This window comes from Podarcis cretensis, assembly GCF_951804945.1.
Source record: "Podarcis cretensis genome assembly, chromosome: 15".
Taxonomy (NCBI): Eukaryota; Metazoa; Chordata; class Lepidosauria; order Squamata; family Lacertidae; genus Podarcis; species Podarcis cretensis.
In genome coordinates this window covers 3,139,781-3,162,666 of record NC_137185.1, presented here as the reverse complement: position 1 = coordinate 3,162,666, position 22,886 = coordinate 3,139,781, and the positions used below count along the sequence as shown (strand labels likewise).

Below are 22,886 nucleotides of genomic sequence, written 5' to 3'. Positions count from 1 at the left end.
AATAATGATCTGCACTTGCCAACTGAACATTGGTAATACAGTGGTACCTCAGGTTAAGTACTTAATTCGTTCCGGAGGTCCGTTCTTAACCTGAAACTGTTCTTAACCTGAAGCACCACTTTAGCTAATGGGGCCTCCTGCTGCTGCCACGTTGCCTTGCAATTTCTGTTCTCATCCTGAAGCAAAGTTCTTAACCTGAAGCACTATTTCTGGGTTAGCAGAGTCTGTAACTGTAGCACCCTGCTTGTGGTTAACGCTTAGCTGGAATGAAATATTCAACGCAGCAATAGAGAAATTAAAATAATAATTTATTTGTCAGACAAATAAATATGAGGCACAGTGGTATATGGTTACCAAGCTCTGGCCTGGCCTCCTGCCATTCTGGCCAGCACTTATATTTCCTTAATCCAGCCCCCTTGCTCCTCCTGTGGCTGCCTCTGTCCAATCAGCCTGGTTGAAATTCCTATTGGCTGGTTGCTAGAACCAATCACAAAAGATACACCCATTTCCTCTTGTCCTTTTATGGGAAACAAAAAGCTATATATTCTTCTATCTATAAATGACAAATAAGTAGTAATATATCTTACATGTGTCTCAACAAGGAACCTTAATTACCAGCTCACCTCGCCCTATTGCCCTCCAAAACAAATGGTTTAATCTCAAATTTTTATCTTAAACAGATGTCAAGGATCATCATTGAAAGATCTCCTTCTCTTGAAGGTCTTTAAAACAAAGGCTTGACAAATGCTCTAATGATGTTTCCTGCTTGGCAAGGGGGGCTGGGCTGGTGGCTGATGGCCCCTGTGATCTCTTCCAACTATATGAAATACGAATCTAGCATAAGGATTTAACATTTCTTAGCTTCTAATTCCTTTGCATAATTACATTTAAGCCAATATATTTAATACATAACATAAATAACCTTTTAAAAGGAAAAGAAATCTTAAAAGGATCTCAGTTTAAGAAAGAAACAACTTTAGAAAAAGACTTCCCAAAATACTCTCTTCCTTTCTGCCAGCTAGATGCTTTTGCATTGCTCTTGACCTTTGAACCTTAGGAAAATATGGCTCAAGTTTAATGGGAGGCACATGGTTTTATTTTACTATTTATCCACTCTTAATTATGTTTTTCTCTGCTTTTTTATCTTCTGTAATATGTAGGGTCAGTGTAACCTTGGCTGTCAGCCTGTAATTCCCTTTGACTTTGAGAATTGTTTTCTGCTATAAATCAGGGGGCCCCCTTGTCCAGGAGAATAAACATCTTGCCAAGGTTCTTAGGCAGCTGGTCTTCTGCCTGGCATGAACATTTGAAAATCTTTAAGCTCATTTTAAGATACAGGCCCTGATCAAAATATAAGCTTGATAAAAATGCAGGCTTATGATTAGATGCCTCATAACCTGAAGCGTATGTAACCTGAAGCATATGTAACCTGAAGCGTATGTAACCTGAAGCGTATGTAACCCAAGGTACCACTGCAGAGGGAATGAAAGGCGTCTCCTCTGACAAGAGCCTATTGCTGCCGGACTTCTCCTCCATGAATCTGGCTACTCTGATTTCAGAACCATCCGTGCCTCTAGCAGAAGCCGTTCCTTCTGCTGCGACTGCAAAAGTTCAGCAACAGGGAAGACCGATACTTACTTGGAGAACTTGAACCGGGGGAAACGGATGGAGTTCTTGATGTAGACGGTGAAGTTTTCGGCGTTTGCCAGAAGGGGCTTTCTAAAGGAAAAGCACAGGTTGCTTGGGTTAATGATTCTTCAAGGAAGCGTGGCACAGTTGGCCTGTATTAAAAAATTTAGAGTGGTTTTAAGTGAATAAATAAATGCGAGAACTAGGACCAACTTTGGCCTGCCTTTCTTCTCCACCGGACACCAAGCTAAGATCTCGCACGTCCCACTCAGGCTGTTCCCAACCTTCAGACAACGGCCAGTCTTGACTCCTGCAGGGCAGACAAAGTTATGGGGGGGGGGGGAAGAATCAAACCCTTGCTGGAATAGCTTGGGGGTTTTGTGGGGGAAAAGTAATGTTTGCTAAAATGGACAGAGCACACAGCTTTCAAGGAACTACAGAGAAGGGGAACACACAGCTTGCAGGAAACGTTTGGAAACAACGGCTCACTTTTATAAGGACGCGTAGATTACTTATGAAATATTTTTTTTTAAAGGTCTTATATATATAATAAATGTTCATAAATGTACCAAGCAAACATAAATATATAAACTACATGTCTGAAACCCCACAGAAAAAGTCCTGAAACCATTTTGTCCCTCCCAAATTGACCTCAAATATTTCCCTGCAAGGTCAAAGGAAAATGGAAAAGCCTCCCCATTGCCTTTTTGTTCACAAATCCTGTCTTAAGGGTATGTCTGTGTATGAATAAGGTGAGCCTGTGACCTGGCTCAGGAACTAAGTATTTATCATTGCAAAAGACTGGCCAGGCTCCCCAGGTAATCCAATCAAGTGAGCATTAACAGTTAACCTGCCAGACAGGAGATAAACAATGCACTCAGATTTCTGTTGTAGACCACCCCTTCTGTGATGTATGTATGATGTTTCTGGGGGTGGTCTTGGACTCCAGGGTGGGCAATTTAAAATGTCTATATAAGGGCAGGCACACCTTGGTTCTGGGTCCTCCTCCTTCTCCTGCATGTGAGGGGAGCACCCTGTTGCAACAGTTCAATAAAGATCAGGCTTACTAGCTGCTTTGCTTCTCAATATTCTCTGGTTGGCCTCTGTTATTTTCTCTGACCAATGGAGAACCTACAAAGGACTCTCTATAAGGGCTCTTGTGTCCCCCATAAGGGAATAAGGGCAGATTTTTGTTTATCACACTTATTTCAGTTATCGTTTGGCATTCTGATAGTCCTCCCGCCTTTGAAAATCGGGGTGGCTTCCCCAGCGATTTAAAAGTTACCCCAAAAATATAAAATAAAATCAACAGCAGCAGAGGTAACCGTTTATAATGGAAATTTATCTCAAGGCAGAATTGCCCGTCATGCAGCAATTGTTTTCCAACCTGGCCTTTGACACTGGGGAATGGCCTTTAGAAAATGCCTGGGAAATCCTTACCGTTGCCAGCGACGACGGCTTCTCCAGAATTGCAGTCGCTGTTGCGGTAACAGAGCGCGTCTGGAATGCCAGAGCTCTGTAAGGAAACAGGGAAGGAAATCCCGTGAATTAGAGGCGAAGGCGGAGATTGACACAAAGTCCGTCACCTGGAGACCTGCATGGCTGAGCGGGGATTTGAACCCAGAGCCTCCCCAGTCCTGGTCTGATACTCTAACCACTGCACCACACAAGCATCCTTCCCCCATTCTGCACTGGGGAGGGGCTGATGGGAGTTGTAGTTCGTAGCAGCAGGAGGGCAACAGGTGAGTGACGGCTGATTTGGAGCGCCTCCCAAACCTTTTTAATTGGAACTCCACCAATGTCCTTCCTCTGTGTATGTGGCCAGGAGTGAGGATGCTATTCCACCCTTGTGGCTGCAATAGTGAACATAAGATCTCAAAAAGAAGCTGCTAGATCAGACCAGTGGCCCATCTAGCCCAATATCCTGTTCTCACAGCAACATTTCAATGGATTAAAGGTAAAGGGACCCCTGACCATGAGGTCCAGTCGTGGCCGACTCTGGGGTTGCGGCGCTCATCTCACTTTACTGGCCGAGGGAGCCGGCGTACAGCTTCCGGGTCATGTGGCCAGCAGGACTAAGCCGCTTCTGGCGAACCAGAGCAGCGCACAGAAACACCGTTTACCTTCCCACCGGACCGGTACCTATTTATCTACTTGCGCTTTGACGTGCTTTCGAAGTGCTAGGTTGGCAGGAGCAGGGACCGAGCAACGGGAGCTCACCCCGTCGCGGGGATTCAAACCGCCGACCTTCTGATTGGCAAGTCCTAGGCTCTGTGGTTTAACCAGCAGCGCCACCCGCGTCCCTTTCAATGGATTTAACTAATGTAATTATTATACAGTGGCACCTTGGTTCTCAAACTTTATCCATTCCGGAAGTCCGTTCCAAAACCAAAGCGCTCCACCAAAACCAAGGCGCGCTTTCCCATAGAAAGTAATGCAAAATGGATTAATCTGTTCCAGACTTTTATAAACAACCCCTAAAACAGCAATTTAACATGCATTTTGCTATCTAACGAGACCACAGCTCCATAAAATGAAAGCAATAAACAATGTACTGCAGTCACACAATCAATCAATCAGTAGCTGAACTGGGTTCCACACAGTCACAAAAACAAAACAAAAAAGAACTGCAAAAACAAAAATGCAAAATAAATAGCAAAAACAGACAGACCTCACTCAGCGTAATCCTCAAAACGGAAGTGTGGCCCTCAAATCGGAAGCATAACACTCAAAACGGAGCACGTTCAGCTTCCGAAAAAAGTTCGCAAACCGGAGCACTTACTTTCGGGTTTGCAGAGTTTGGGTTCCAAGTTGTTTGAGTAGCAAAGTGTTTGAGAACCAAGATACCACCGTACATAATTTCTGTAGAGTAGAAAACCAACGATTTGCAAATACTACTTGTATCAACTTATTCTGGAGGAACATGCAGGAATCGCCATTCCTCTTTCTAACAAAATTCTCCCAAACCCCCTGGTAGTCGGGAACCAACACAAACTTAAACGGCTAGACCTCAGTGTCCTTCTTGGGAATTCCAGATTGTCAAATCCCAGGTCTCTTAGGTGGTTCTAGATGGCCTATTTAATGTGCATTCAACCTGACTTTTTTGCAGCATCGATCAACAAAGATAGCTATTTAATGAGCATTCATTATTATTTGTTTGCAGGGAGATTATATATGCCTTTTCCCATCACTTTTCTTATTGCAAAAAAAGCCCAATATTTTGAGGGAAGCAGGTTTGCTGTACAAGACCTCCCATTGCAGTATAATTCTGCAACCTGAATTTTTTTGGCATTTAACAGAATCCCACCCCAAAACAGTGTCCGACTGGAAGCGCCTCTATTCCTATCCTGCTGCCATCGGACTGTCCAAGTCATTGTTGCTGAAATCTTTACACATGGTCTCCAAAACTGCTGCCCTGCCTGCTGTCTAAGACACAAGCACTCACAATGCTTCTCCATGTTCACAAACGCCTACCTCAGCACAGGTGTCCTGCCGTTGGTTTGGAGTGACAATCAAGTTGGTCATCACAAAGAAGACGCTTTCGCCCTAAGGAGACGAAACAGAGAAAAGGGGTTGGGGCAAAGAGAGTTTCAGAATTTTGCTAGGAAAAATCTGACGACTTGAGGACCAAGAAAATAATATGTGGCCTGTGGTCAGGGTGGGCAAAGCAAAGATCAGGCTCTACTGGTCTGATACTGGTCATGTTCTTCCTCGACTGTTGGAGGAAGAATGATTCTGAATACCAGATTCTGGAAACCACAGACTGGGGAGAGAAAGTGGTGCTAGACTCAGGTCTTGCTCGTGACATTCTCGTTGGGGCGTCCTGGTAGCTGCTGTGAGAAATCACTATTGTTTTAATTGCTTGTTTCTCTACCTTTCCACGCCAGATTAATATCCTTTATGGAGGAAAAGACTATCAGTGGCTACTAGTTTGTTGTTGTTGTTTAGTCGTTTAGTCGTGTCCGCCTCTTCATGACCCCCTGGACCAGAGCACGCCAGGCACTTCTGTCTTCCACCGCCTCCTGCAGTTTGGTCAAACTCATGTTTGTAGCTTTGAGAACACTGTCCCACCATCTCGTCCTCTGTCGTCCCCTTCTCCTTGTGCCCTCCGTCTTTCCCAACATCAGGGTCTTTTCCAGGGAGTCTTCTCTTCTCATGAGATAGCCAAAATATTGGAGCCTCAGCTTCAGGATCTGTCCTTCCTGTAAGCACTCAGGGCTGATTTCCTTTAGAATGGATACTAGTTAAGATGGCTACTTTTCACCCACACTGTTGGAGGCTGTTGTTGGCAACTGCCTGGCTTGAGAGACAATGGAGTCCACCTCCGGGGGTGAAGTCAAACTGCTCTGTTAGCAGCTCCTGCCTGAGGCTCAAGTCTGAGCAGTGTGTCTGGAAGTCCCAGACGATAAGACCCCCCTCTCGCCCTCGCTGAGGTGATCCAAAGGAAAGCAGAGCAAGACGTTTGGCAGCAGCTTGGCTGCGGAAGTTGCCAGAAGGAGGTGTAAAAGGCGCCACCCAACCGTCTCAGGGTCTTTTCCCTGGAGTCTTTTCTTCTCCTGAGAATATCCTGCAAGACAGCGGAGGTTTAGCATCAGAACTTTCCTTCTTCCACATGGGCTCCTTTCCCAGGTGGACCGGCCCCACCTGCCCCTCACTTCCCTCGCAGCGGTTCTCAACCTGTGGGTTCCCAGATGTTGTTGGACTACAACTCCCATCATCCCTGAGCTCTGGTCTTGCTAGCTAGGGGTGATGGGAGTTGTAGTTCAACAACATCTGGGGACCCACACGTTGAGAAAGGCTGCTACTGTTGTAAACAAAAATTGATGTGTCTGGGGCTGGTCTTGGACTCCAGGGCAGGGAATTTAAAAGGTCTCTATAAGAGCGGGCACACCTTGGTTCTGCTTCCTCCTCCTTCTCCTGCGTGTGAAGGGAGCACCCTGTTGCAACAGTTCAATAAAGATCAGGCTTACTAGCTGCTTTGCTTCTCAATATTCTGTTATTTGGCCTCTGTTATTTTCTCCGACTGATGGAGAACCTGCAACGGACTCTATAAGGGCTCTTGTGTCCCCCATAAGGGAATCAGGGCAGATTTTTGTTTATTACAGGGGCATCTCGTTGGTCCAGAATGCCGGCCTAGATGGGCTCCCTTTGGCCTGACCCAGCAGCTAGGTTCCCTTCTAACGTCCTTCTGGTAGTCATCCGGGTGATTTGCAAGCTGCACATTATTAAGAGCTACTGACATTAAAAGGCAGCATCGATCATTCCCCATATCTGCCGGTTCTATGAGACCTCCCGTTTCAAGCAGCTGGGCGATTTTAAAAGCACTTTAATTTGCGGCCCGTGGATACTACTTCTTCCTCCTCTTAAAAAAAGCCTTTGGCTCACCTTGCAATCCTTGTTTATTGCTACAGTCAGTGGCTATACTTAGCATGGGGCACAGAGCCACATCTCTGCAGAGAGAGGCCCAGGGGACTGGGCTGCATTCACCTTGAAGAGAAACCAGCAAGGAATCCACAAAGGCCAGGAGGATTTGCAGGGGAAATCCACAGGCTCAGAGAGTCCTGGCAAGACTCGACGCACACAGGCCTGACCATCCAAATTTGCCAAAGTTGGCAGAGAAGGCGCCCGATGAATCTCTAGCGGCCGAGTTTCTTGTTGTTCTACAGTGAGCTTCACCAACACAGGGGAATGACCAGAGACATTCCTGCAGGTGATCTTTGCCAGGATATAAAAGGTTCAGGCAACCCCTGAGCTACCCTGGACTTGTAAATTAATCTTAATTTAACAGTGAGTCCGTAAGTGACTGTGGAGGCCAATTCTGGATCCACACATCCTTCCACTGTGGGAACATGGGTTTCTGGGTGGGAGCTGATCCTGGTGAGGGTTTGCCAAGCGTGCCTTCCTCCTAGCACGTTTCTCCCTTTCGTCCTGAGTTTGAACGTCTTCAAAGTCCATGACACCTTTGGCAAAGGCTGTTCTCCAACTGGTGCACATACAGGCCAGTGTTTCCCAATTGTCGGTGTTTATACTACATTTTTTTTAAAGATTTGCCTTGAGGCAGTCTTTGAAACTCTTTTGTTGACCACCAGCATTACACATTCCGTTTTCAAGTTCGGAATAGAGTAGTTGCTTTAGAAGACGATAAGCATCCGCACAACATGACCAACATGACCAGACCAACGTAGTTGATGTTGAAGAATAATTGCTTTGACACTGGTGATCTTTGCTTCTTCCAATACACTGGCATTAGTTCACCTGGCTTCCCAAGTGATGTGTAAATTAATAGAACTAATATGAACAGTATAGAAAAATGCACCCAACTAAGAGGCAATTACACATTGGTAATGAGGGACACATGAGTATCTACCTCCCCTTCGCAAAAAAAGGGAAAGTGATAAATATATTTTAATAATGATGGTGATGATGAATGGAAATTTGAAACCTTTTAAAAAACAATGTGGTCATATATAGATGTAGATATAAATACAGATATAAATATAGATATAGACAGATGATAGATAGATATCTATATCTATAGGTAAAGGGACGAACCAGAGCAGCGCATGGAAACGCCGTTTACCTTCCCGCCAGAGCAGTACCTATTTATCTACTTGCACTCTGACATGCTTTCAAACTGCTAGGTTGGCAGGAGCAGGGACCGAGCAACGGGAGCTCAGCCCGTTGCGGGGATTCAAACCGCCGACCTTCTGATCGGCAAGCCCAAGAGGCTCTGTGGTTTAACCCACAGCACCACCCGCGTCCCCTATCTATATATATCTATATATGAGAGACAAATGTTGATGCTTAGAATCAGGGGAAAGAAGGCAGCAAAACTGCGTCAGTGTGGGTACCTGTGGGGGAATGACATAGTCTGCGACATCCCACAGCCTCTCGCCCAGCTCAGAGGTGTTGGTGAAAGCCACGCCTTTCACTTTGGTGATGACGGAGCTCTGGATAGACGTATCCACATCCTGGTAGCCTTTCTTGACCACGAAGACCCACCTGGAAATGCAACAGAGAGTGAAACAACAGTCAACACAGAGTTTTCTGAATCAGGGGCGAAATCAGAGCTGTGGTGCATGGTGAGCCTTCTGGACATGCTCAGGGGCATTTTTTTTAAAACGGTAATTAACATCCCATTCGTTTCTGGACTTCACCTTTCCTTTGGGAAGGGGTCATAGCTCAGTGGTAGAGCATCTGCTTTGCATGCAAAAGGGCCCAGGTTCGGTTCCTGGCATCTCCCACAGAATTAAAGACTGGCAGTGATCTATCCCCTTTTTTGGGGTTCAGGTCAAAGTTGTTGAGCTTCTTTGGGGGGGGGAGCCAGTGATCTACCAGTGATCTACCACAGATGTCCAGTGATATGCCGGAAAATCACCATCTACCTATTGGACATGCCTGGTCTAGACTGCGGGAATATTCAGGAATGCAGGAGAGGATATATTGTTTGATTATATCCTTTCCAACTTGTGTCAACAAGTTCCACAATTTAGCAGAGTAACATTCCCCTTTTTTAAACTTACACAGCGGATGCGTTTGCTCAGGCTCGCTAAAGTCTCTATAATAACTATTCTGGTATTTTCCCCTTATTCCCTCATAAAAGATAAGACACGACACAGTCTTCTATAAAAGTATAAAAAGAGTTTACTCACACATCATTCTGTTCACAATAGGACCCCAGAAGGCAGACTTAGCTTAGAAAAGTATCGTATTTTTCGCTCCATAAGACGCACTTTTCCCCTCCTAAAAAGTAAGGGGAAACGTGTGTGCGTCTTATGGAGCGAATGCAGGGGGGAGGCAGGCAGGAAAAGCCCCTAAGAGCCGCACACAAACTCCGTGCGGCTCTTGTGGGCTTTTCCCCAGGAGGGAGAAGGGACTGACTGGCCGCGGGACTCCCTTCTCCCTCCTCGTAGAAAAGCCCGCAAAAGCCGCGTGCTCTTTAAAGGGTGCACGGCTTCTGCAGGCTTTTCTACGAGGTGGGGGAATTCCTTAAAAAGCGAGGCTCTGTCGCTTCCCCCACCTCCCGCAAAAGTCCCAAGAGCCACGTTCCCTTTAAAGAGCCGTGTGGAGTGTGTATGTAGCTCTTGGGGGCTTTTCCCCGAGGAGGGAGAAGGGCAGCCCATCAGTGATGCTCTTACTTAATCCAGAACCATGAGGACTAGAACTCTTGTTTTGTATCTCAGGGAAAAGAAGTAGCTCAGTAGCAGAGCCTCTGCTTTGCACGTAGGAGGCTCAGGGTTCAATCCACATTGTCTCCAGGTGGGGTTGGAAATTCCCTTCCTCTGAAACTGTGGACTGGGAAACGACTCCTTGCGGGAAACCCTGGAGAGCTGCTGCCAGTCAGTGTAGACAATACTGAGCTGGTCTGCTTCAATAAAGGAAGCTGCTAATGTTCGATCAGAAGTCAGTTCTTGGCTTGGGTGAAATTAAAAATAAAGGCTCAAGCCAGGCACAAAAGAGGCGGAGAATGTCCTGTGTGAGAGTCTGGAGGCGGTTGGAGGATGGAGGATGGATGGCAGGTAATATAGATTGAGGTCGAATCCTGACAAGACAAGACAAGACAGAAGTATTGCTTTTGGGGGGACAGGGGGCGGGCGGGTGTGGGGGACTCCCTGGTCCTGAATGGGGTAACTGTGCCCCTGAAGGACCAGGTGCGCAGCCTGGGAGTCATTTTGGACTCACAGCTGTCCATGGAGGCGCAGGTCAATTCTGTGTCCAGGGCAACTGTCTACCAGCTCCATCTGGTACGCAGGCTGAGACCCTCCCTGCCCACAGACTGTCTCGCCAGAGTGGTGCATGCTCTGGTTATCTCCCGCTTGGACTACTGCAACGTGCTCTATGTGGGGCTACCTTTGAAGGCGACCCGGAAACTGCAACTAATCCAGAATGCGGCAGTTAGAATGGTGACTGGGAGTGGCTGCCGAGACCACATAACACTGGTCTTGAAAAACCTGTACTGGCTCCTGGTATGTTTCCGAGCACATTTCAAAGTGCTGATCCTGACCTTTAAAGCCCTAAACGGCCTCAGTCCAGTATATCTGAAGGAGCGTCTCCACCCCCATTATTCAGCTCGGATACTGAGGTTCTGGCGGTTCCTTCCCTGCGAGAAGTGAGGTTACAGGGAACTAGGCAGAGGGCCTTCTCGGTTGTGGCACCTGCCCTGTGGAACATCCTCCCATCAGATGTCAAGGAAATAAACAACTACAGTGGTACCTCTGGTTACGTACTTAATTCGTTCTGGAGGTCTGTTCTTAACCTGAAACTGTTCTTAACCTGAAGCACCACTTTAGCTAATGGGGCCTCCCACTGCCGCCGCGCCGCCGGAGCACGATTTCTGTTCTCATCCTGAAGCAAAGTTCCTAACCCGAGGTACTATTTCTGGGTTAGTGGAGTCTGTAACGTGAAGCGTCTGTAACCCAAGGTACCACTGTATCTGACTTTTAGAAGACATCTGAAGGCAGCCCTGTTTAGGGAAGTTTTTAATGTTTGATGTCTTATTGGGTTTTTAATATTCTGTTGGGAGCCGCCCAGAGCGGCTGGTGAGACCCAGCCAGATGGGTGGGGTATAAAGAAATCATCATCATAATCACTACTATTACTTTGGAATAGGTTTCATTTCCAGGAATATTTCCAGTTTGGAAGCTAGAAGTCCTAGGAATTGCTGCCAGTAGCGCCTGGGCACTCACTGGTGCCTCCCTTTGTGAATCTCTGGGTGACCAGGACTCCATCCCTCCTGATGCACAGATTGGATTGTGGACTGACTCCTTTCCCTACTTTGGAATTCTCTACATACCTCAGCTGGAACGGCAAGGCAAAGCAAGTCACTGGCTTCTCTATGGGGAGGATAAAGCATTCCCTGTTGAATTTCTGCCTGTCTCACAGCTAGTAAAAGTCACCGCAGCCATGTGTGGTGGGGAGAGAAAGATGGTGCCATTCTCGGGGGGGTGGGGAGTCTGCTTTCTTTCTAAACGAAATCTTGGAGGTATCACCACCTCAACGCGGCTTAAATTACTAACTTGCCGAGCCCAGGCGGAAGCAGGGAATTAAATGTCCCATAATTAAACGCTGACAGCTGCGTCAGAAAGTATGTCGTTCGACAGCCACGTGCCGTGTAAATGACTGTCACATCCTTGAGCGCCCACGCGTCAGAGAGGCATCTTGGCTACAGGGAAGCAATTTGCTCTCCTTTGATGCCTACAGGGATCTGGGTCATCACATCAGCCGTCTCCCAAGTGAAAACTCGTGCACACTGCCCTGACAGAAAAATTTAAAAAGTGCAACCCATAATATCTCCCTAAGGAAAGTAGAATTCTGCAACTTATAGAAAAAATGTGGTGTTTTAATTGCACTCATAATGATGCTGATGTTTCTCTTGGCTTCTGTTCCCCAGCTCAAAGGAAAGTGTGTAATAATAATAAATTATTATTATTATTATTATTATTATTATTATTATTATTATTATTATCCTACCCACTCTGGGCATCTGCAAACAGATTATTATTAATAATAATAATAGCGATTAAACATCAAACATTAAAAACTTCCCGATACAAGGTTGCCTCCAGATGTCTTCTAAAAGTCAGATAGTTGTTTATGTCCTTGACATCTGATGGGAGGACGTTCCGCAGAGCGGGCGCCACCACTGAGAAGGCCCTCTGCCTCGTTCACTGTAACCTCACTTCTCGCAGGGAGGGAAGCGCCAGAAGGCCCTTGGAGCTGGACCTCAGTGTTTAGGCTGAACGATGGGGGCAGGGGGACAGATTGGTGTAACGGCTTGATCTTTTTATTTTTGTTTAATTACGCATTGTTTGCTGCTTCCTATTTGCCAAGCACAGCCTGAGGATCGACTCCTGCCCAGAAACCAATGTCCCCACTGTGGAAGGACATGTGGATCCCGACTTGGCCTCAACAGTCACTTAGGGACTCATTGTTAAAACCGTGTTTATGGAAGACAATTTTACTCGGCTAGGAGTGATTGATAAAGAAGAAGAAAAGAAGGATACAGTGGTACCTCGCAAGACGAATGCCTCGTAAGACGAAAAACTCGCAAAATGAAAGAGTTTTTCGTTTTTTGAGTTGCTTCGCAAGACCGATTTCCCTATGGGCTTGCTTCACAAGACGGAAACGTCTTGCAAGTTTGTCTCCTTTGTCTTGCAAGTTTGTTTCCTTTTTCTTAAAACCGTGCATTCACTTCGAGGAGCAACTCATAGCACGCGGTGTGGTAGCCTTTTTTGAGGTTTCTGAAGACTTTGGTGATTTTTGAAGCTTTTCCAAAGTCCGTGCTTCACAAGACGAAAAAATCGCAAGACGAAAAAACTCGCGGAACGAATTAATTTCGTCTTGCGAGGCACCACTGTACAAACAGGAAAGATGAGTAGATTCCAAGAAGCATCACAACCAGAGGGGAGGAGATGGATGGCGAGAGAGGCCTGCGTTTGAAGGGGGATGAGGATACGGGTGAGATTTCACAGCCAGATGTCAGACGCTCATCGAGACCCAACAAAGGCATTCCAGCGTCACAACTGTCCTACCTCGCAAGGTCGGCGCAACCCCTAGAACCAGCACAAACTGCCTTATCCATCGCCTTGGGCTCCTTCTTGGAATCTGCTTCTCTGCTTCTCCTTCAGCATCTGTGCTGAAGAAGGACATCAACTCAGGGAAGTGAAGGACGGCTTGTGTTTCTTCCTCTGACTCAGGGGTCAGCAAACTTTTTCAGCAGGGGGCCGGTCCACTGTCCCTTAGACCTTGTGGGGGGCCAGACTATATTTTGAAGGGGGGGGGGATGAACCAATTCCTATGCCCCACAGATAAACCAGAGATGCATTTTAAATAAAAGGACACATTCTACTCATGTAAAAACACGCTGATTCCCGGACCGTCCGTGGGCCGGATTTAGAAGGCGATTGGGCCGGATCCGGCCCCCTGCTCTGACTCATCTGACCAGAGAAAGTAACAGAAGCCCTGGTCAAACTGGTATTCGGTGGAAGGAGAGCAGAGCCAATGTGGCTCTATCCTCCTTCGTGGATTTGCCCGGTTCCTCTTTTAAAGCCAAACAGACAAAACTGATGAACGGTGTCGAGATGGCAAAACTCACAGGAAGAATTAGAAACCAGGAAGAGGATTAGCAGCATTAAGATAAATTCAACAGTGCAAATAAGTTTGGACGGATGTAATAATGGAACACTGAACGGTTTCATTTTTGTAAAATACACAGGGATTTATGATATGCAAAATGAACCATGGAAAGAGAAGTCGTTGATATTTTAAGGATGTTGAAATGAGTGTTTTAAATTGTAAAACAGAAAATTTAATTACACACCCACACCCAGGAAGAGGAGGTCTTTAATAAAGAATGGGGAAAGTTTATGATTTATTTGGGGGAAAAACTATTGTAAACATACATTGGTAGGATTGACAGAAAACTTGTGGTAAAAACTTGAACTAAGGATTTATAAAAATAGTTACGATAGAGATGCAGAAGGGGAAATCATTACATTCAGATTCACGATGGGGGGAGGGAAGTCAGAAGGGATTAGATGCTTATGTATTTAATCCATTCGTTTATGCAAAACAGAAAACACAAAAATAAAATTTATTAAAAAAATAAGTAAAGCCTTACAGGTTGGGGGCCGATCACTACCTTGTGTGGGAATGAATTGCCAGAAATGAGGGAGATTTTCAGGGGGGCAGTGATGGGCAGCAGCGCACATGGCTTGCCTGGCAGGAGAGAGCCCCTTTTAGCCCTATAGACATCTGCCCCCTAAGTGGTTGTCCTTGGGCTGAGAAGGGTTTGCCACCTCCGTGGGACGTGAAGTCACGGTGGGCCACGCCTGCTCCTGAATTCTGCAGCACCGATGGATCACTGCGCTAAAGCATCCTCCACGCTGCTGCCACGGCAACCTGATCTGCTGTCATGTGCTGAATGGGGCTTTGCAGAAGAGCAGCTGAAAGCCAGTTGCAGGCAGAGGAAGTCCCGGCGCTGATTTACACAGAGTCAGCCCCATTGGGCCATCTAACTCAGTGTTGTCTGCACCGACTGGCAGCAGCTCTCCAGGGTTTCAGCCAGGGAATACCGTATTTTTTGCTCTATAAGACTCACTTTTTCCCTCCTAAAAAGTAAGGGGAAATGTGTGTGCGTCTTATGGAGCGAATGCAAGCTGCGCAGCTATCCCAGAAGCCAGAACAGCAAGAGGGATCACTGTGCAGCGAAAGCAGCAATCCCTCTTGTTGTTCTGGCTTCTGAGATTCAGAATATTTTTTTTTCTTGTTTTCCTCCTCCAAAAACTAGGTGCGTCTTATGGTCTGGTGCGTCTTATGGAGCGAAAAATATGGTATATCTCAGCCTGACCTGGGAAATGCCATTGGGAACTGGACCTGAGACCTTCTGCATAACCACCGAGTTCTGAGCATTCCCTAAAAATAAAGCAAGATTCTAGTCCTCATGGTCTTGAACGAAAAGTTTAATCAGGAGCGCAGGAAGTTGCTTTGTACGGATTCAATCGATAGCGACAGTCTGGAAGGACTCTTGGCCGTGTCTACATGCACTGACTGGCAGCAGCGTTCCAATGTGGGGAGCTTTTAGATTCTTTTTCACCAAGGGCGGCAAATATGTTCCAGCAGCCTTAAGGGTTTTCAACACAAAACCCGTTTCCCAACTCCTGTATGCTGCAAATGTCTGGCATAATGGGGACCTGCCAAAGCTAGATGGCTTTCAGGCAAAATTTCTACGATCTCTGCTGCAGGTACCCAACTGTGTCCTAAACTCCATACTTCTGTTAGAAGCTGGTGAATGCCCAATTTCAACTAAAGCATGGTGGGCTGCCCTAAAACATTGGCTCAGGATTTCAGTGTTTGATCTAGGGAAGGGTTTGTACCAATACCTGACCAATGAGGAATTTGTCAGCAAATGGCAGAAAACCATGGCTAGAAAAGCCCCCTCTATTGGTCTGTCACCCCCACCCCAACTGTATTACCTGGGTTATGAAGGCACCCAAAAGATGTTAAAGCAAAGATTATGGGATAATGCAGTGACTTGCGATCTCGACCACACGCAGTCTGTAGTCCGCTGGCAGTAGGAGTACAATATGGGCATGTCTTTAAGTTAACACCTTACATTAAAAACCTGACAGTACCAAACTATCGAAGGCTTTTCACCAAAGCCAGACTAAACGTCTTTCCTTCTGCAGTGTTGGATGGCAGGTTGAGAGGAGTTCCCCACCAGGACAGACTTTGCTCGTGTGCTCAAGACATCGATTCCATAATATATATTTTGTTGCACTGTGCAAAATATGAGCAAGACAGGGCTGAACTGATACAACCCTTGCTGGTGCCTTTCTCGGGAAAATCAGAGGCTCACTATGTCAGGTTCCTATTGGAAGACCAGACAAATGCTAGAACATTAGCAGTGGCAAAGTTTTTATCGGTGGTTGCAAGAACCAATGATCCCTATATTCTGAACAAAATGCTTGTTTGACCTGGAGGTAGGCTGTATGAATTGTGTAATGCTTTGTAACGATTTGTTGGGTCTCTGGACCGTAATAATGCAAGGAATCGAACCCAGAACCTTTCAGAGAATCATCGAGTTGAAAGGGACCCTGAGGATCCAGGCTTCCTCAACCTCGGCCTTCCAGATGTTTTTGGCCTACAACTCCCATGATCCCTAGCTAGCAGGACCAGTGGTCAGGGATGATGGGAACTGTAGTCTCAAAACATCTGTCTCAATCAGAAAATCCATGCTCTAAACCAACTGATTTAAATTCTCACACGTCCTTTCTATAACTTGAGCACCAGATTATTTTTTAAAGGAACTGTGGTTTTTAAAAGAAACCCATGGATAACGGAAGGATTCCCATTTTCTTCCTGAGCCCCACCACCATTTTCAGCCCCACCACCAACTCCATTTTGTACCGACTCAACAAAACACGTCTCCTTTATACCTCCAGTGGGACGGGGACATTGCGGGTTTGTTAATATATGCAGATGTTTTAGCTGATTAAATCAATCCATTCAAGGGATCCATTAATCATCTGAGTCTGTGTGCAGTTCCCAAATGCACTTCCAAAGCACTTGGAAAAGAGAGGCTTATTTCTGAATAAATATGCCCAGAATTGTAAATTTTTCTGACGGGTTGGACAGCAACCACACACAAACACGCTTATGCTGTGAAGCATGTTGGAAATAATACATTCTGCATTCAGTCCTCCTGGAAATATCCGTGCAATACGCCTTTTGCTCTTGATACAGAGGGCCAGAGATATCCATTCCCTGGACTGGTCCCGACCCAATCATCTTGTTACAATCCTGTACTATGGGAACGCCGGACCAAAGCAAACTGAACATGTACAGAGTGCCCAGTCTGCGCCAACATCAGCCACAAAAAACCCATTCTGAGATTACGCCCACAGCCGGTCATTGCAAATACCCTGAAATGCAAGTGGTCATTCGCCCACAGCCGGTCATTGCAAATACCCTGAAATGCAAGTGGTAAATGGGGAATGAATGAAACAGGGCAGAATGGAATCAGAGCATTTCAGGGTCGCAAAGGGGACCCTCGAGCTCATGTAGTCCAACCCACTGCTCGGTGCAGGATCTGCAATGCAGGATGAGTCCACTGCCTCCAAATACAGGCTGTTCCCCCTGTTGAACAGCTCTCCTTACAAGTAGGAACTGCCTCCTGCTGTCTTGCTGAAATATGCTTCGCTGTAATTTTTGAGCGCCGGGTTCAAATCCCGACCTGTGGAGCGACAGAGAACAAGTCTGCTCCATCTGTGATAGCCCTCCAGCTATTTGGAGATGGCTGCCATTTCCCTCACCCTTAAACGTCTTTCCTCCAAGCTAAAAACACTCAGCTCTCTTTCAGCTGTGGCTTCGCACACAACCTGGTATTCAGGCCCCTGGTTCTCCTGGCTGCCCTTCCTCTAGGTTCCAGTTTGTCAACACCCTCCTTCAAATGTGGCATCCATAACTGGAGGCGGTACTCCTTGGAAAAAGAAGGGGCGAGAGTGCCACTGAGCATGTCCAGAGTGCATTTCCCACACCACCGGTGGATAACTATGGAACATCTCCCGCACGAGTGATCAGGAGAAAAGTTTTTCAGATCATAAAGACAGACTGAGTCCTTCTGTTTCCTAGGAATCCAACACTATATCTACCATGGAAAATGGTTGCGGGTCTACAAAGGTCTTCATTCTCTTGGGACCAATGAAAACAAAAAGAGCCTTGTTGGAACAGGGGAAAGCTGAGGAACTCTGCCCAGTGTCCTGTTACCAACAGGGGACAGCCAGGTGTTTTTTGATGCTCCCAAGCAGGAGGCAACAGCAGCTCCCTTGATACCTGTCCCCAGCATCTGGTACGGCAAGGTGCACTGCACCTGACTGTGGAGGTTCTGTTCAGCTGTGGTGGCTAACAGCAGCTGACAACCTTCACTCGCCAGCCAGTATTTATTTATTTTTAAATAGACCATGTCTAAAGAGGTCTGTCAAACCGACTGCTAAGTAGAAACCCCATGCTCAGGAGCACTCTACCTGGAACGAGATGAACTTTTTGCACAGCAAAGTGCAGACGTTCTGATTGCCCTCTGTCAGCAGGGAGGGAGAGACGCAAGCTGAACGACATGCGTGCGGCAGATGCCCACCGGGAAAAAACCCCCCCAAAGGGCGGTGTTTTGCCAGCAAATGTCCCGTTCGTATCTGGCAGGGAGCGATCGCCCGTTCACAGCTATCCCTGGGTGCAATGCAACACAGGCACCCTGGACATGCCCGCCCCGGAGACTCTCAAGCAGCCGTTTCCGAGAAGGAATAGTTTTGGAACGACAGGCATAAACTACATGGGTAACGGCAGTCAACATTCTGGGCATCTGCCAAGGTCCTAGTGGGCATTGCTGATCTGTGCCCAGCTGCTGCCCTCAAAGCCCAAATACTCCCCTCTCTGTCTCCCTTGGTGGCTGACGATCCTGGCCCCCACACCACCAGTTAGAAGCCCCCTCTCCCCAGACAGCATCTTGACAACGCCCCTGCAAAAAATAAATAAATCTGGGGTAGTCCAGCCTTGAAACAGAGTTTTTATGCCCATCCCTAAAGGAGCAGAATGTTTGGCATCGAGCAAAATCAGTGCAAACTGGCAAAATCCAAACGCCAGTGTGTTTTAAAAAATGTAGCCTATTCCCTGCAGCTTTTCCAGGTCGTAGGATGAGCCCTGATAGGCGGGTTCAAAGGTCAGGGGGTTCTGGGCAGCGACACACCAGCCCCCCCCCCCGACCCCCCACCCTTCCTTGCTTGGGGATCTCACAACTATTAAAGCTGAGCCTCTCCTGTGCATGGGGGAAGGCTCTGGGTTCAATCCCTGGCCTCTCCCATTTCAAAGGATCTGGCAACGAAGAGGACCTTTTGCCCTGCCCAAGGCAACCCCAGAGAGCAGCTGCCGCTCAGAGCGGGCAACACTGGGTGTAGGCAGGCCGCTTTTCTGACCTGGTCCAAGTCAGTTTGTGACGTTTCCCTGCATTTCCATTTTCAAGCTGAGCAGCACAAGCCAGCAAATAATCTGTCAATAGCAAAGCATGATTTCAATCTCAGGGCTGTGGCTTCGAGCTCCACGTTGGGCAAAAGATTCCTGTGTTGCACGGGGTCAGTTTGGATGACCCTCGGGGTCCCTTCCAGCTCTATAATTCCATGATTCTCTGATCAGCAAGAGACATCAGGAAAGGTGATGGAGAAGGACCAGCCTGGTTTTACTGTGTGTGCGTATCAATGACGCAGAACTATTATTATTTTTTAAAAAAAGGAAGAGCAAAGATTCTCTCCTTACCCCACAATGTAGGCCATGATGGAGAGCTGGACCACTCGGTAGAGCACCCCCACTTTCTTGTTCTTGGCGATGACATATTTCTCCGTCTTATAATCAAACAGCGACAGGCACAGAGCTTTCCAGGCCACCTGCCCCATCCTCTCCCGGCTGGCTCAGCATCTGAAGGAGGAGAAGGATGGGCAGGGGTGCGGAGGAAGGGGGGAAAATAAAAATAAAAATAAAAAAGGCAGGTGGGGAGGAATTAGCCACGCACGTGTTTCTCCTGGAAAGCTGAAACGCCAGCTCCAGTTCAGCTCTGCTGCTGAGCCCTGCTGCGCTTGCTCTGATCTGAATTTTCGGTGGCAAGGGAGAGCTCAGCTGAGCATAGATCGCGCAACAGCAGCAGCCCTTGCTGGTTGGACAAGGTATGTGGAAGAACCACCTTCCTTCTGCTGCCTGTGATGGAATCTCAAGGCTGAGTCAGAAGGTCCTCGGCCTTTGCAAGCCTGCAATAATAGCTCTGCAGGAGGAGAAAGCCGGCCGCCTTTGCCTTTTCACAACCCATTTTTTTGCAAAAACGGCCCCCTTGCGATGCTCTGCTTTTAGGCACATGGCAAAACGTTCCTAGCTTTCATCCAGGTTTGGGGTCCTTAATCTGGAGGGGGTATTAAGCATATTTGTGGCCTCTTTGTTCATGCATTTTTGCTCAGCTTTTTAAGACAGGTGGGATGAATTAGTTCTGCCCTTTGCAGATGCGCTTTTTCCCAGTGTTTTATTGTATGCTGCAAACACATGATGGAAAGCACATTTTGAGTACATTTACCCCTTCCCCCAAATAATCCTGGGAATTGTAGTTTGTTAAGGGTGCTGGGAGTTGTAGCTCATGTGTGTGTGTGTGTGTGTGTGTGTGTGTGTGTGTGTAAATTACAGATTCTTTATTGGAAGTGGGTGTGCTTTAAATGCATTTTAATTGTATACTGTGTAGGCAGGCTTGTTTAAGTTTTTATGCTTGGCTTTAATGTTTGTTTCAATTTGTAAGCCCCTCTCACTTTCATTCATGACAAAAATAAATAATAAAACAAAACAAAACAAAAATAAATAAAAATAAATATTTTTAATAATTATAATGCAAGAACTGAAACGCAGCTAACCTTTGAAATTCACCTTTCCTGAATGTTGTGAGTGATGCTGTTCTCCAACCAGTGTTTACGAAAAGGCGTTATTAGGGCAATGCATTCATAAAATAGAATACAAAGCAGTAAATAACATACAATTTATTATAACAGTAGGGAAAGTTGCTTTACCAAAGATGTGTGTGTTTTTCAAAACTGCATACAAAAAAATGTGTTTATTGGGACAAATTTGCACTAAAGTGGCTTCCAAATTTCACGAGGATTTAAAAAACAAAAATTCACATGTTGTTGCAAGAACATGAAGAGTTGAATTCAAGATTCGAAAAATAAAAATCTGAAAGAACCAGAACTTCCGGATCCACCTGTTTCTGCCACATTCACAGCGGTACCTCAGTTCTCGAATGTAATCCGTTCTGGAACGTTCGAAAACCGAGGTGCAAAGGTCTGGCTGCAAATGCAATTGAGAAAACTGGAAAACACACAGCGTGTCTCTTTCGGCTCTACTTAGCGATGCCATTGGGGATTGAACCCGGAATCTTCTGCATGCAGGCCTGCTGGTGCTCTCCAACTGAGCCAGGGTCCCTCACGAGTCAGATTTCTGAGCCAGTAAAGGTACCCCTGCCCGTACGGGCCAGTCGTGTCCGACTCTAGGGTTGTGCGCCCATCTCACTTAAGAGGCCGGGGGCCAGCGCTGTCCGGAGACACTTTCGGGTCACGTGGCCAGCATGACGAAGCTGCTCTGGCGAGCCAGCACCAGCACAGCACACGGAAACGCCGTTTACCTTCCCGCTATAAAGTGGTACCTATTTATCTACTTGCACTTAATCATAGAATCATAGAGTTGGAAGAGACCACAAGGGCCATCGAGTCCAACCCCCTGCCAAGCAGGAAACACCATCAGAGCACTCCTGACATATGGTTGTCAAGCCTCTGCTTAAAGACCTCCAAAGAAGGAGACTCCACCACACTCCTTGGCAGCAAATTCCACTGTCGAACAGCTCTTACTGTCAGGAAGTTCTTCCTAATGTTTAGGTGGAATCTTCTTGTAGTTTGGATCCATTGCTCCGTGTCCGCTTCTCTGGAGCAGCAGAAAACAACCTTTCTCCCTCCTCTATGTGACATCCTTTTATATATTTGAACATGGCTATCATATCACCCCTTAACCTCCTCTTCTCCAGGCTAAACATGCCCAGCTCCCTTAGCCGTTCCTCATAAGGCATCGTTTCCAGGCCTTTGACCATTTTGGTTGCCCTCCTCTGGACACGTTCCAGTTTGTCAGTGTCCTTCTTGAACTGTGGTGCCCAGAACTGGACACAGTACTCCAGGTGAGGTCTGACCAGAGCAGAATACAGTGGCACTATTACTTCCCTTGATCTAGATGCTATACTCCTATTGATGCAGCCCAGAATTGCATTGGCTTTTTTAGCTGCCGCGTCACACTGTTGGCTCATGTCAAGTTTGTGGTCAACCAAGACTCCTAGATCCTTTTCACATGTACTGCTCTCAAGCCAGGTGTCCCCCATCTTGTATTTGTGCCTCTCATTTTTTTTGCCCAAGTGCAATACTTTACATTTCTCCCTGTTAAAATTCATCTTGTTTGTTTGGGCCCAGTTCTCTAATCTGTCAAGGTCGTTTTGAAGTGTGATCCTGTCCTCTGGGGTGTTAGCCACCCCTCCCAGTTTGTTGCTTAAGAGTGCTTTCGAACTGCTAGGTGGGCAGGAGCTGGGACTGAACGACGGGAGCTCACCCCGCCGCGGGGATTCAAACCGCCGACCATGCGATCGGCAAGTCCTAGGCGCTGAGGTTTTACCCACAGCGCCACCCGCGTCCCACAGAGGCGACCTTATAGCCCACAGTGTAATGATCCTCTCCAAATAACCCAGCAGATTCAGATCGTCTGTGGCCAACAAATCCCTCTCTCGTCCTGGCAAGCGGGCAGCATTATCAGAGCTGCTCGAGGACACAAAAACAGCCAGGCAAAAACACTCGAGGAGGGTAGGAAGGAAAACCAGTTCTTGGTGTGTCCTGGGCACCTGGTGTTGTAAACAAAAATTGCCCTTTTCCCTTATGGGGTATCCAAGAGCCCATATAGAGTCCTTACATAGGTTCTCTATTGGTAGGAGAGAATAACAGAGGCCAACCGGGGAATATTGAGAAGCAAAGCAGCTAGTAAGCTTGATCTTTATTGATCTGTTGCAACAGGGTGCTCCCCTCACCCGCAGGAGAGGAAGAGGACCCAGAAAAATGGCGCGCAAGGCCTTATAAAGACTTTTGAAATTGCCACCCTGTAGATCAAGACCACCCCCAGAAACATCATACATACATCACAGAAGGGGTGTAACC

At 46.9% G+C, this 22,886-nt stretch overlaps 1 protein-coding gene across 1 annotated transcript in view; it reads right to left on the bottom strand.

Moving 5' to 3' along the window:
* The window catches only part of P2RX5 (purinergic receptor P2X 5), a 33,879-nt gene extending 13,722 nt beyond the window's left edge, over window positions 1–20,157 (bottom strand). The window contains exons 1-6 of the mRNA XM_079955772.1: window positions 19,432–20,157; window positions 8,481–8,631; window positions 5,104–5,175; window positions 3,070–3,145; window positions 1,843–1,939; window positions 1,639–1,719 (exon numbers count right to left, since the gene is read on the bottom strand). Coding sequence (XP_079811898.1) covers window positions 1,639–1,719; window positions 1,843–1,939; window positions 3,070–3,145; window positions 5,104–5,175; window positions 8,481–8,631; window positions 19,432–19,568 — 614 coding nt within the window. The 5' untranslated portion in view covers window positions 19,569–20,157. The remainder of the gene's footprint in view (window positions 1–1,638; window positions 1,720–1,842; window positions 1,940–3,069; window positions 3,146–5,103; window positions 5,176–8,480; window positions 8,632–19,431) is intronic.
* Window positions 20,158–22,886: the final 2,729 nt, after the last annotated feature.